Here is a 13772-nt window from a genome sequence, read left to right on the forward strand (position 1 = left end):
GGAACATAAATCTTCGCCCCTAGGGATGGTGTTAGATGTGTGATGAGCTATGCCTGGTTTTCCCCAGACATAGCACTTTGCATTCAGGCCAAAGAGTTCAATTTCGGTTACATCAGACCACATAATCTTTTGTGTGCCTTTTTGCAAACTCCAGGCGCGCCTTTTTCTCAGGAGTGACTTCTGTCTGGCCACTCTCCCGTAAAGTCCAGATTGGTGAAGTGCTGTAGAGACTATTGTGCTTCTGGCAGGTTCTCCCATCTCAGCCAAGGAACTCTGTAGTTCTGTCAGAGTGGTCATTGGGTTCTTGGTCACCTCCCTGACCAAGGTCCTTCTTGCCCAGTTGCTCAGTTTGGTCAGACGGCCAGTTCGAGTCTGGGTTGTTACGTATGTTTTCAATTTCCCAATGATGGAGAGCACTGTGCTCTTGGAAATGTTGAACACTCTTTAACAGTGGTCACCAACCTTCTCTGAGTCAAGATCACTTTCTAAGTCAAAATGCAAGTCAAGATCTACCACTCAGATTTTAAGCAGAGCGGTAGACTGATTGCCTGCATCTGATGTTAAGTCTGAGGGGAGGGAGGGAGGGAGCAGCGGTGAGGCTGACTCACCATCCCTCTAATGAGAAAAGGGTATACAGTCTTCCAGCTGATGGCAAAAAGTCTCACTGCATTATTTCTGCCTCATGCATCAATTCATTTTGTTACTCCTATGACCAGAGAAAGTGAAATATTCCTCAATATTAAGAAAGACACAAGCTAAGCTAATAATAATAATAATGCAAGCTTATCGGAACACTTTGCTGTGCTCATTCATTGCAGCTGGTTGTAGTGCGAGTGGAATTAGGGAGAACACACATTTTATGGCTTAGTAACAATTTAAACATGAACTTACTCATCAAAAACAGCAGCTCTTTGCTGTATTCATTGAGTCTCTCTCTAGTCATGGTTTCAAAAGTTTTGTAATCTCACAGTATCAACTTTGCTGGGCGTTCAAAGCTTATTTTTTACAGTCTATGGCTCGAGGAAACTGTGCAGACAGTGATCTGAGCTATCTGATTGCCCAGCTGTAGGCCTACAAGTGCACTTAATTTGCTCTGCGGGCCTGTCGGGTAGGTGAAGTTCTACCATCAGACACATAAAATTGTTAAAAATGGGAACACTTTGCCTTCCTGGCACCAGGGCTGCTGAATCAAGTGCACCTACCGCCAACAACGCGAAAAATTTAAAATAAATAGGAACACAACGTTAGGTTTTTCACATCAATGTCTGTTTCGACTAGGAATGCCTTGGAGATGGACCAGTCTATCACGATCGACCGGTTGGTGTCCACTGCTCTATTAAAAAATTATACACTTCCCCTGATATATGTATGCCTCATCCCAATTATATCTTTGAGATCTATGGACAGTTCCTTGGACTTCATGGTATAGTTTCTGCTTGACATCCACTGTCAACTTTGGGACCTTACATAGACAGGTGTGTTTCTTTCTAAAGTATGTCAAAACATTTAAATTAGACCCAGGTGGATTCCAATCAAGTTGTAGCGACATCTCAAGGATGTGTCATAGCAAGTGTCATAGCAAAGGGGTCTGAATCCTTATGTAAATTAGATATCTGTATTTCATTTTCAATACATTTGCTACAATTTCTAAAAACATGTTTTCACTTTGTCATTATGGGGTATTGTGTGTAGATGGGTGAGACAAAATCATTTATTTAAACCATTTTGAATTCAGGCTTTACGACAACAGAATTTAATTAAGTCAAGGGGTATGAATACTATTTGATGGCACTGTATATTGTTTATTGTTATATATTATTGTATTCATTTACATATGTGAGATCAGTTGATCAGTTCAGGGCCATATGCTAACCTTACCGCGTATATTAGTCTGGGTAGTGTGGTAGAGTCACGAGGCCCAGCTGAGGAGGGGCGGGGCCTATCAAGCTCCACCTCCCCCAGCAAGTTCTTTTTAGTGTGGGAGGAGCAGGACGAGTTAGGGCGGGGGGGCAGGAGGGCGGCCACTCGCGTTTTACAGGTGGGGATCTTTGTTAATGGTGGTGACTGAGTTACAGACAGACAGATGGGGAGAGATGGGTGAGAGAGGGGGGGATATGTGTGTGAGAGATGGGTGAGAAACATAGGCTGCAAACCACAGAAGTCATCAGAGGACAAAAAACAATGAAAGTGGAACCAAAAGATGACATGTTGTTGAAAACCGACCAGATTTACACATACACTCCCCTACATATTTATTTGGACAGTGAAGCTAAACCTTTTCATTTGGCTCTATACTCCAGCATTTTGGATTTCAGATCAAATGCTTTCAATGAAGCGACAGTACAGAATGTCACCTTTTATTTGAGGGCATTTTCATACATCTCGGGTTTTACCGTTTAGAAATGAATGCCCTTTATGTATTTAGTCCCCCCATTTGAAGGTTTCATAAGTATTTGGACAAATTCACTGATAGTGTATAACATTTAGTCAAACGTTTAGTATTGGTCCCATATTCCTAGCACACAATGACTACATCAAGCTTGTGACTCTACAAACTTGTTGGATGCATTTGTAGTTTGTTTTGGTTGTGTTATGTTATGCCCAATAGATATTAATGGTAAATAATGTATTGTGTCATTTTGAAGTTTGAGTCAAACAGGGAGATAGCCTACTACATGTACTCGATGGAACATGACGTTATCATGATGCAGTGTGCTGTACTTACTGAGGCTCTGTCCCGAGACTGTCTAGCAACACTGAGGGGCCGACGACCTTCTGGTACACCCACTGAAGAGAGGAGGTGAGAGAAGAGGAAGGAGAGAGAAGGAGAGAGGGAGACAGAGAGAAGTAGGAGGGGGAGAGAGAGAGAGAGAGAGAGAGAGAGTGAAAAGGGAAGCAGAGAAGGAGGAGAAAGAGAAAGCAAATGAGATAGAGAAGAGGGAAGGACAGAGGAGAGAGAGCAAGAGCGAAGGAGAGAGGAGAGAGAGCAAGAGCGAAGGAGAAAGTGAGAGAAGAGGCAAGAGCGAAGGACAGAGGAGAGAGAGCAAGAGCGAAGGGACAAGAGAGAGAGAGCAAGAGCGAGCAAAGGGACAGAGAGAGAGAGACAGAGCGAAGGACAGAGGAGAGAGAGCAAGAGCGAAGGACAGAGGAGAGAGAGCAAAGAGGAAGGGACAAGGAGAGAGAGCAAGAGAGAGGACGAAGGAGAAGAGGAGAGAGAGCAAGAGGAGTGAAGGAAGAGCGAAGAGGAGAGAGGAGAGAGAGCAAGAAGCGAAGGACCAGAGGAGAGAGAGCAAGAGCGAAGGACAGAGGAGAGAGAGCAAGAGCGAAGGACAGAGGAGAGAGAGCAAGAGCGAAGGACAGAGGAGAGAGAGAGAAATACAGAGACGGTCTACAGTTAGACATGTGACTTAAAAGTTAGGTTTTAATTTTTATAACCAAATCTCAATTTTTTTTATGTAAATGACATGTTATAGAAACTTACCCCAAACAGCAAATCACTTCCTCATCCTCGTTGTGTAGTATTGTAACCCTGAAAAAACTTGAACAAAGGCTCCAAAAACACCCAAATATGTTATTTTTTAAACCGCAAAGCTCTCAGTATAGTGATCCAGGCCTTTATATGTTGTACACATGAAATTGTGTCATTCCGAACTTTATCTGCAATGTTATATTCAATTTTGTTGCGACTCGAGCGTTCATTCTACAGGTAAATGCCAAAATAAACGAAACACTGAAGTAAATAAGGGATACAAAGTATATTGAAAGCATGGGGTGCTTCCACACAGGAAGTTCCAGACACATGTAGAATCTATACCAAGATGCATTGAATCTGTTCTGGCAACTTGTGGTGGACCAACGCACTATTAAGACACTTTATGTTGGTGTTTCCTTTATTTTGGCAGTTACCTGTAGCAGCAAGCTACACGGAGAATGGAACAGCTGGATATGTGAAACGTCTGGAGTCGCTCAAAACAAAATAAAACATTACGGATAATTAAGTGTTAGCCCCCAGAAAAGACAGAACAAATATTAGAGCAAATATTATGGTTAAACTCAAATATACTAATTGGTTAAAACAATATATGTATTTTGGGGATTTTTTTTTTTAATGGTTTTATCTTCATAAATTATATTATAAATAGGACTGGTGGAGTTATGTCACACATGCAGCTAACAAAAATATTTGGAAATGTCTGCTCTATTCAAAATTACAACCAATTAATTGCAGCATTACCCCAAAAATGGAAGAGGCAAGTGGAAGGGGGAGAAGTTAAGGGACTTGTCTGATGGACCTGCATTAAAGACCAAAATTGGTTAAAGAAAATTGTGCTAGATAAAAAATATACCAGTTTCATTTAAGGACWAAAAATTGACAGCTGTGCCATACAGCTAAATAGTTGGAAAGAGATTTTTGATGTACCCATTCCATGGCACATGGTTTATGAACTGATACACAAAACGACACTGGAGTCAAAATTCAGTTTTTCAATTTAAATTATTTATATAGAATTCTTGCAACCAATAGAATGTTATACAGTGGCAAGAAAAAGTATGTGAACCCTTTGGAATGACCTGGATTTCTGCATAAATTGGTCATAAAATGTAATCTTATCTTCATATAAGTCAACAGTAGACAAACACAGTCTGCTTAAACTTATAACACACAAACAATTATACGTTTTCATGTCTTTATTGAACACCCCGTGTAAACATTCACAGTGCAAAAAGTATGTGAACCCTTGGATTTAATAACTGGTTGACCCTCCTTTGGCAGCAATAACCTCAACCAAACGTTCTCTGTAGGTCAGGAGGAATTTTGGACCATTCCTCTTTAAAAAAACTGTTTCAGTTCAGCAATGTTCTTGGGATGTCTGGTGTGAACTGCTTTCTTGAGGTCATGCCATAGCATCTCAATCGGGTTGAGGTCAGGACTGATTGGGCCACTCCAGAAGGCAATTTTTTTCTGTTGAAGCAATTTTGTTGTTGATTTACTTCCCCGTTTTGGGTCCTTGTCCTGTTGCATCACCCAACTTCGCAGACAGAGAGCCTTACATTCTTCTGCAAAATGTCTTGATAAACTAGGAAATTCATTTTTCCGTCGATGATAGCAAGCTGTCCAGGCCCTGAGGCAGCAAAGCAGCCCCAAACCATGATGCTCCCTCCACCATACTTTACAGTTGGGATGAGGTTTTGATGTTGGTGTGCTGTGTCATTTTTTCTCCACATATAGTGCTGTGTGTTCCTTTAAACAAATCACATTTAGTTTAATCTGTCCACAGAATATTTAGCCGGTAGCGCTGTGGAATATCCAGGTGCTCTTTTGCGAACTTCAGACATGCAGCAATGTTTTTTTTGGACAGCAGTGACTTCTTCTGTGGTGTACTCACATGACCACCAATCTTGTTCAGTGTTTTACGTATCGTAGACTCGTCAGCAGATATGTTAGCATGTTCCAGAGATTTCTGTAAGTCTTTAGCTGACACTAGGATTCTTCTTAACCTCATTGAGCAATCTGCGCTGTGCTCTTGCAGTCATCTTTGCAGGACGGCCACTCCTAGGAAGAGTAGCAACAGTGCTGAACTTTCTTCATTTATAGACCATTTGTCTTACCGTGGACTGATGAACATCAAGGCTTTTAAAGATACTTTTGTAACCCTTTCCAGCTTTATGCTAGTCAAATAATTCTTCATCTTAGGTTTTCTGAGATCTCTTTTGTTTGAGGCATAGTCCACATCAGACAATGCCTCTTGTGAATAGCAAACTCAAATTTTGTGAATGTTTTTTATAGGGCAGGGCAGCTCTAACCAACATCTCCAATCTCCTCATTGATTGGACTCCAAGTTAGCTGACCCATGACTCCAATTAGCTTTTGGAGAAGTCATTAGCCTAGGGGTTCACATACTTTTTCCAACCTACACTGTGAATGTTTAAATGATGTATTAAATAAAGACAAGAAAAATAATTTGTGTGTTAATAGTTTAAGGACAATGTGTTTGCCTATTGTTGTGACTTAGATGAAGATCAGATCAAATTGTATGACCAATTTATGCAGAAATCCAGGTAATTCCAAAGGGTTCACATACTTTTTCTTGCCACTGTATATATGGGGTATACAACCATCCTAAGAGACAGAATCATTAGAACACTTGTTATGGTACTGCCCATATGTAGCTTGTTTTTGGTAGCAGGTTCAAGAATGGCTGAAGAATTACAACAATTAGCTGGAGCTAAATCTGCAATTAGCACTGCTGGGTGATTTGAAACGTCATAGTCAATCTATCAATAATATAATAATACTCTAAGCAAAACATTTCATCTTTAATTTACAATCTGTAGAAACTATGAGAATAGAAAGGTTCACGACTTTTGTGAAACATCACAACACAGTTGAAAAATATATGGCTTATAGAAACTGGATGTTGTTCAGAAATAGATGGGAGGGGTTGAGGGGAGCTGAAAGGTGGCACTAAAAATAATAAAATATATTTTTTAAACAAGATAACTAAGGTAAAATATACTGTGTCCATAAAATGAATATACAGTATTATGCTTAAGCTGGAAGTAGAAGCCTATTGTTGTCCAATTATGTTAAAGGGAAAATAATATATTAAAATAATATATATAGCAAAAAATATATGGGGGATTGGAAATGATGCAGACCATTACATTGGTAGAAGCCAGAATCTATCTACAATATTAAAGCTGATCTACCCGCTTAAAAATAAAAATAAAACATGGTGGATAAAGTTCGAAATGACACAATTTCTGGTGTAAAACGTCAAAGACCTGCATCACTATACTGAGAGCTTTGCCGTTTCTAAAATGACATGTTTGGGTGTTTTTGGAGCCTTTGTTCATGTGTTTTTGGTGCCCCCATACTACACATCAAGGACGAGGAAGTGATTTCCTGTTTCGGGTACGTTTCTCAAAATCATGTGAAATTACAAAAAAGAGGTCTGGACATTTCTATAACATACAAATAGATATTTGGTTGTAAAAAAAGAAAACTACTCCTTTAAACATTACAACAGATTGACAGCAACACAACAAAACTCTCCCACACACAGCTGTGGCTGAAGCACGCCACCCACTCTACAGCCTGTACAAACACAATCTAACTGACAAACTATTGGACAAACAGTTACCCCTCTTCTGTCAACAACTAAAGAAAACTTTGTGAGAGGTAATCTAGCCCTAAATCGGGTACAGTACTGTATAATTACACTGTATTACTGTATACAATGAGGGAATTGGCTGAGACCCTATTCAAGCTGCTAGAGAAAAGGTCTTTCTCCAAATGCTTTGGAAGAAAATCATACAGAATACAGGATTTTGGACTACATAAGTGCACCTCCCATCCCACCCTCTATCTCACCCCCTGAACGATTTAATTAGGGCAATGCAGCAATTTAGAAAGATTCTAGAATAGTAGAGAGCGACTTAGAGTTACAGTACCAGTCAAAAGTTTGGGCACACCTACTCATTCAAGGGTTTTTCTTTATTTTTACTATTTTCTACATTGTAGAATAATAGTGGAGACATCAACACTATGAAATAACACATATGTAGTAAGCAAAAAAAGTGTTAAACAAATCAAAATATATTTTAGATTCTTCAAAGTAGCCACCCTTATGGTAGTAAGTGCCAGGTGCACCGGTTTGAGTGTGTCAAGAACTGCAACGTGGCTGGGCTTTTCAAACACAACAGTTTCCTGTGTGTATCAAGAATGGTCCACCACCCAAAGGACATCCAGACAACTTGTCACAACTGTGTGAAGCACTGGAGTCAAAATGGGCCAGCATCCCTGTGCATTTCCGGCACCTGGTAGAGTCCATGCCACGACGAATGAAAGCTGTTCTGAGGGCAAACGGGGAGCAACTTAAGTGTTCCTAATGTTTTGTACACTCAGTGTATATCTCTATTGTGGAAAATCTCTGTCAGATGAGGTACACCAATATCTGAGAGCTGCTAAACTACCAGTTGCTTGGCAACCACTACAGCTTTTCGGTGTAAGTTTAAGAGGCTGTGGTTACATCCTAAATGGCACCCTGTTCGCTAGGGGCTCTGGTCAAAAGTAGTGCACTATATAGGGAATGTGGTGCCATTTGGGACTAATACTGTCCTGCTCTGGGGAAATGCTGGAAGAACACACTTCTTTCACTGTAGTTATTTCACAGCAAACAAGTTGCAATCATTACAAAGGTTAAAAGGAGACAGATAAAGTTAGGCGAGAGGGTAAGAGATGGAGAATCTGTTAAATACAGAGAGAAAGAGACAAAATAGTACACATACAGTTGAAGTCGGAAGTTTACATACACCTTAGCCAAATACATTTAAACTCAGTTTTTCACAATTACTGACATTTATTCCTAGTAGAAATTCCCTGTTTTAGGTCAGTTAGGATCCCCACTTTATTTTAAGAATGTGAAATGTCAGAATAATAGTAGAGAGAATGATTTATTTCAGCTTTTATTTCTTTCATCACATTCCCAGTGGGTCAGAAGTGTACATACACTCAATTAGTATTTGGTAGCATTGCCTTGAAATTGTTTAACTTGGGTCAAACGTTTCGGTTAGCCTTCCACAAGCTTCCCACAATAAGTTGGGTGAATTTTGGCCCATGCCGTCCTGACAGAGCTGGTGTAACTGAGTCAGGTTTGTAGGCCTCCTTGCTCGCACACGCTTTTTCAGTTCTGCCCACACATTTTCTATAGGATTGAGGTCAGGGCTTTATGACGGCCACTCCAATACCTTGACTTTGTTGTCCTTAAGCCATAACTTTGGAAGTATGCTTGGGGTCATTGTCCATTTGGAAGACTAATTTGCGACCAAGCTTTACCTTCCTGATTGAGTCTTGAGATGTTGCTTAATATATCCACATCATTTTCCTGCCTCATGATGCCATCTATTTTGTGAAGTGTACCAGTCCCTCCTGCAGCAAAGCATGATGCTACCACCCCGTGCTTCACGGTTGGGATGGTGTTCTTCGGCTTGCAAGCCTCCCCCTTTTTCCTCCAAACATAACGATGGTCATTATGGCCAAACAGTTCTATTTTTGATTCATCAGACCAGAGGACATTTCTCCAAAAAGTACGATTTTTGTCCCCATGTGCAGTTGCAAACCGGTCTGGCTTTTTCATGGCAGTTTTGGAGCAGTGGCTTCTTCCTTGCTGAGCGGCCTTTCAGGTTATGTCGATATAGGACTCGTTTTACTGTGGATATAGATACTTTTGGACCTGTTTCCTCCAGCATCTTCACAAGGTCCTTTGCTGTTGTTCTGGGATTGATTTGCACTTTTCACACAAAGGTACGTTCATCTCTAGGAGACAGAACGCGTCTCCTTCTTGGGTGGTATGACGGCTGTGTGGTCCCATGGTGTTTATACTTGTGTACTGTTGTTTGTACAGATGAACGTGGTACCTTCAGGCGTTTGGAAATTGCTCCCAAGGATGAACCAGACTTGTGGAGGTCTACATTTGTTTTCTGAGGTCTTGGCTAATTTATTTGTATTTTCCCGTGATGTCAAGCAGAGACACTGAGTTTGAAGGTAGGCCTTGAAATACATCCACAGGTACACCTACAATTGACTCAAATGATGTCTATTAGCCTATCAGAAGCTTCTAAAGCAATGTCATCATTTTTCCGAAGCTGTTTAAAGGCACAGTCAACTTAGTGTATGTAAACTTCTGACCCACTGGAATTGTGATACAGTGAATTATAAGTGAAATAATATGTCTGTAAACAATTGTTGGAAAAATGACTTGTGTCATGCACAAAGTAGATGTCCTAACCGACTTGCCAAAACTATAATTTGTTAACAAGAAATTTGAGGATTGGTTGAAAAACGAGTTTTAATGACTCCAACCTAAGTGTATGTAAACTTCCAACTTCAACTGTAACTCTGAAGCAGTAACATTAAATTACCAAACAAAGCATCTCCCAGAAAAGAGAAACCTAGAATGAACATGGGAGCTGAGGAGAAGAAAGATGCAATTCAAAGTAAATAGCAAATAATAAAAGAAATCCAAAAAGTTGAGCGACTGACTGTTCCCAACAAGCACATTTGAAAAATGAAGTCAAATGAAAAATGTATAACAAATTAGTTTATTCTAATGAAATGCAAACACTGAAAATGACAAATTAACTAACAAATGAGACAGAATAAAAATGTATAGATTAACAAAATAATTTAGCAAAATGTAACAAAAATAGAAGCTTCAAACAACTGTAAGGATGAGGTTAATGTCGAGTACTTTGTAAAACTGCTGATGTAAAAAGGGCTTTATAAATACATTTGATTGATTGATGAGATGAGAATGTTGATATTTGCAGCCACATTGCAGATGCCTCCCTGGCCCAGCCAGCGGGTGTGCATTCCAAATGGCACCCTATTTCCTATTTAGTGAGCTACTTTTGACCGTGCCCTATAGAGAATAGGGTGCCATTTGGGACGAAACCCAGGAGTGGATGGTCACCTGTAGGTTTCCTCCTAGCACAGGGGTGGGGTTGGGGCTGGGCGGGACGTGGGTGTCGGACCGCAGTAGGCTTTAACACACTCTTCCGTGATGGAGAGGAGCGCATCTCTGCTTTCTTAGTCAGCTCAGTCTTCTTGATCACGGCTAGGAGAAGGAAGAGGTAAAGACATAGTTCAAGGGGAAAAAAGGAAGAATGTACAAGTAGCATCAGAAGGAAGAGTGAGAGATAGTTAAAGAGAGAAAAGGAAGGAAAGGACATAGTGTGGCACAAAGGTTTGGTAGGACAGACACCCACCAAGAGAGGCTCTCTGAATGCCAGTTAACATTCATCTGAGATCTTAAAGGCTTTCAAAGATGATAATCTTTGACAATTAGAATGAAAGAGAATAACAAAATCTGTCAATTAATAATATATAACTACAAAGTCCTATATAGAAATGTTTTTAATTATTGGTTTCCCAGACACATATCCAGCCTTGTCCTGGACTAAAAAGCTATTTCAATCGAGATTCTCCACTGAAGTATCTGGGAATCTGGCCCTCTAGAGTAACAAACTGAATGGAGATCTACACCACTTCAAATAAAAGAGAATTTAATAATCTGTCAATTAATAATGTATAACTACAAATAATTTACAAAAATAAAATAAAGAGAGTAACAAAATGATTTGGAGAGATACTGTAGTTCTGAACCTTTTTTCTTCTTGATGTCTTCCCTGGGGATATAGACCGTCTCCTTGCGGATGGCTTTACGTTCAGGGGTGGAGACGCACCCCTCGCGCCCCTTCACACGCCCGCCTTTAACCTTGGGCTTCACTGGCTGCTTTTCCTGCTTCTGCTGCTGGAGAGTCTTGTACTTCTTGACTGGTGGGGCTGGGACTCGGTCGGCTCTCAGGGGTTCGATCTGCTCGGCAGCCATGCTCATGTCATCATCCACATCTACAGTGGAGAGATCTAGGTACAAAACAGACATGGTAAGGTCATCATCCACATCTACAGTGGAGAGATCTAGGTACAAAACAGACATGGTAAGGTCATCATCATGCAGTTGTACTATGGGCATAACACGAAATATGGGCATAACACTCATAACCTGGATAAAACAGTGTTGATGTGTAATTTTGTTATCATGATGAAATATGAAGTCTCCACTGTGAAAATATTGCAATAAACATGAACAGGTATCAGATCCATATATTTCAAGAAACCAGGCGTTTGTCCCATGTCCCTACTTCAAAGAAGAGGCATTACTTGGGTGCGATGACCCTCCCGTAACCCAGACGACACTGGGCCAATCATTGTCGGTTGTGATACAGCCTGGGATCTAACCCAGGTCTGTAGAGACGCCTCTAGCACTGCGATGCAGTGCCTTGGACCGCTGCACCACTCGGGAGTCCTAAAAGCTTTTCTTTTTTTATATAGTGTGTGTTTACTACAGATGGTAATGTGAAGAACAACATGACTAGGATATCAAATTAGGATATAGGCCAAGGACTAGATAAAGTGTATTTTTAAGACTACTTTTTGCTACTACATTCACCACTTTTAGTCTTGAAATCTTTGGTTGTTTCCTACACTGTGCATCCTTAAAGGACATGGGTGGGGCTAAGGCTTAAGAGGGTGTGAACGATGCTAAATGGGTGTAGACAAAGAAGTGCTCTCCAGTAGGTGTACCAAAACATTAACAGGCCATTAACAGGCCATGTCTTTCAAAGCAGAATTACTTTCCCATTGTTCCTCAACTGCAGTGTGTGATATACCATTTTGTAGCTCTGAGTCTCTACTTTTATCCAATGTAAAAAACACCATTACAAATGTTGCTACATTGGACCGAATCGAGACGGTCACATATTGACTATACTATTGCATTTTTAAACCACTTATTATATTATTATTTGTGGTCATTAAAGCATGTAATTTATCTGTCATTGAAACATGTATTATTGGATTATAACAGAGAGAAATCTCACCTTGAGTGTCGACCCAAGAGCTGTCTAGGATGGAGTCGTCCATGGTGGTCTCATCTCTGTCGTAGCTCTCTGTCTGTCCCTCGGTCTCCAACTGCACCTCCTTCTCTGGGGAGGCATGCACCTCCTTCTCAAGGGCCTCCTCTGAGACATCCCCCACCTCCTCCAGACTAGCTGCTTCCATGATCTCCACCTCCTGGGACTCCTCCTCCTCCTCCTCTGGTGTCTCAGGCTCGGGCGGAGCGGAAAAACGCACGCTGTGTCCTGGCTCCTCACCCTCGTCGATGGTCTGGACTACAGTGATGAAGTCATCTTCTACAGTCACCACTGACTCTATGGCAGCTCTGGGTTCTGGAACATCAATCACCGCTGCTCCGGCCCCTGCCAGAACTTCACTATCTTCCTCCTCCTCTTCCACCTTGTTTGTCATTTTATCCTTCTCAACATTCTCTTCTTTCTCTACAGGCATTGATGGTTTTATCTTTATCATGATTTCCTCTGGTTCCACTGCCTGCTCTGTATCCTCCTCCCCCTCCTCCCCCTCCCCCTCCTCCCCCTTTTTCTTTTCTTCCATGGTCTTCTCTTTGACCTCTACAACCTGCTCCTTCTTCAGCTCCTCTTCGCTAACTTTCTCATTCTCTTCTTCTGTGGTGCTCACACCACCACCTGACACAGATGGAGACGTCGTCATGACGTCAATCTTTGTTGGCGTTGTCTGACCTCCCGTCTGTTTAGGTTTCTCTATTTCGCGTAACAGAAACCTTTTCTTCTTCTGTGTGCTCACACCATCACCCTGACACAGATGGAGAAGTAACCATGATGTCAACCTTGGTTGGCGTGTGTCTGACCTCTGTCTGTTTAGTTTTCTATTTCCGTATTGGAACCTTTTCTTCTTCTGTGGCTCACACCACATCACCTGACACAGATGGAGAAGTCACCATGATGTCAACCCTCGTTGGCATTGTCTGACCTCCCGTGTGTTAGGTTTCTCTATTTCCGTAACTGAACCTTTTCTTTCTTCTGTGGTGCTTACAACCCATCACCTGACACAGATGGAGAAGTCCCATGATGTCAACCTCGTTGGCTTTGTCCTGACCCTCCCGTCTGTTTAGGTTTCTCTGTCTCTGTAACTGAACCTTGTCTTCTTCTGTGGTGCTCACACCACCACCTGCACAGAGGGAGACGTCCCCATGACGTCAAACCTCGTTTTGGCGTTGTCTGACCTCCCGTCTGTTTAGGTTCCTCTGTCTCCGTAACTGAAACCTTGTTCTCTTCTGTGGTGCTCACACCACCACCTGACACAGAGGGAGACGTCCCATGACGTCAACCTG

The 13772-nt window shown here is 41.4% G+C and overlaps 1 protein-coding gene across 1 annotated transcript in view; it reads right to left on the reverse strand.

The window, feature by feature from the left end:
- The window catches only part of map2 (microtubule-associated protein 2), a 188943-nt gene that overhangs the window by 15487 nt on the left and 159684 nt on the right, over positions 1–13772 (reverse strand). The window contains 5 exon segments of the mRNA XM_070448178.1: positions 1879–2064; positions 2726–2787; positions 10476–10619; positions 11168–11428; positions 12445–13083. Coding sequence (XP_070304279.1) covers positions 1879–2064; positions 2726–2787; positions 10476–10619; positions 11168–11428; positions 12445–13083 — 1292 coding nt within the window.

The sequence above is a fragment of the Salvelinus sp. IW2-2015 genome, linkage group LG2 (genome assembly GCF_002910315.2).
Source record: "Salvelinus sp. IW2-2015 linkage group LG2, ASM291031v2, whole genome shotgun sequence".
Lineage (NCBI taxonomy): Eukaryota > Metazoa > Chordata > Actinopteri > Salmoniformes > Salmonidae > Salvelinus > Salvelinus sp. IW2-2015.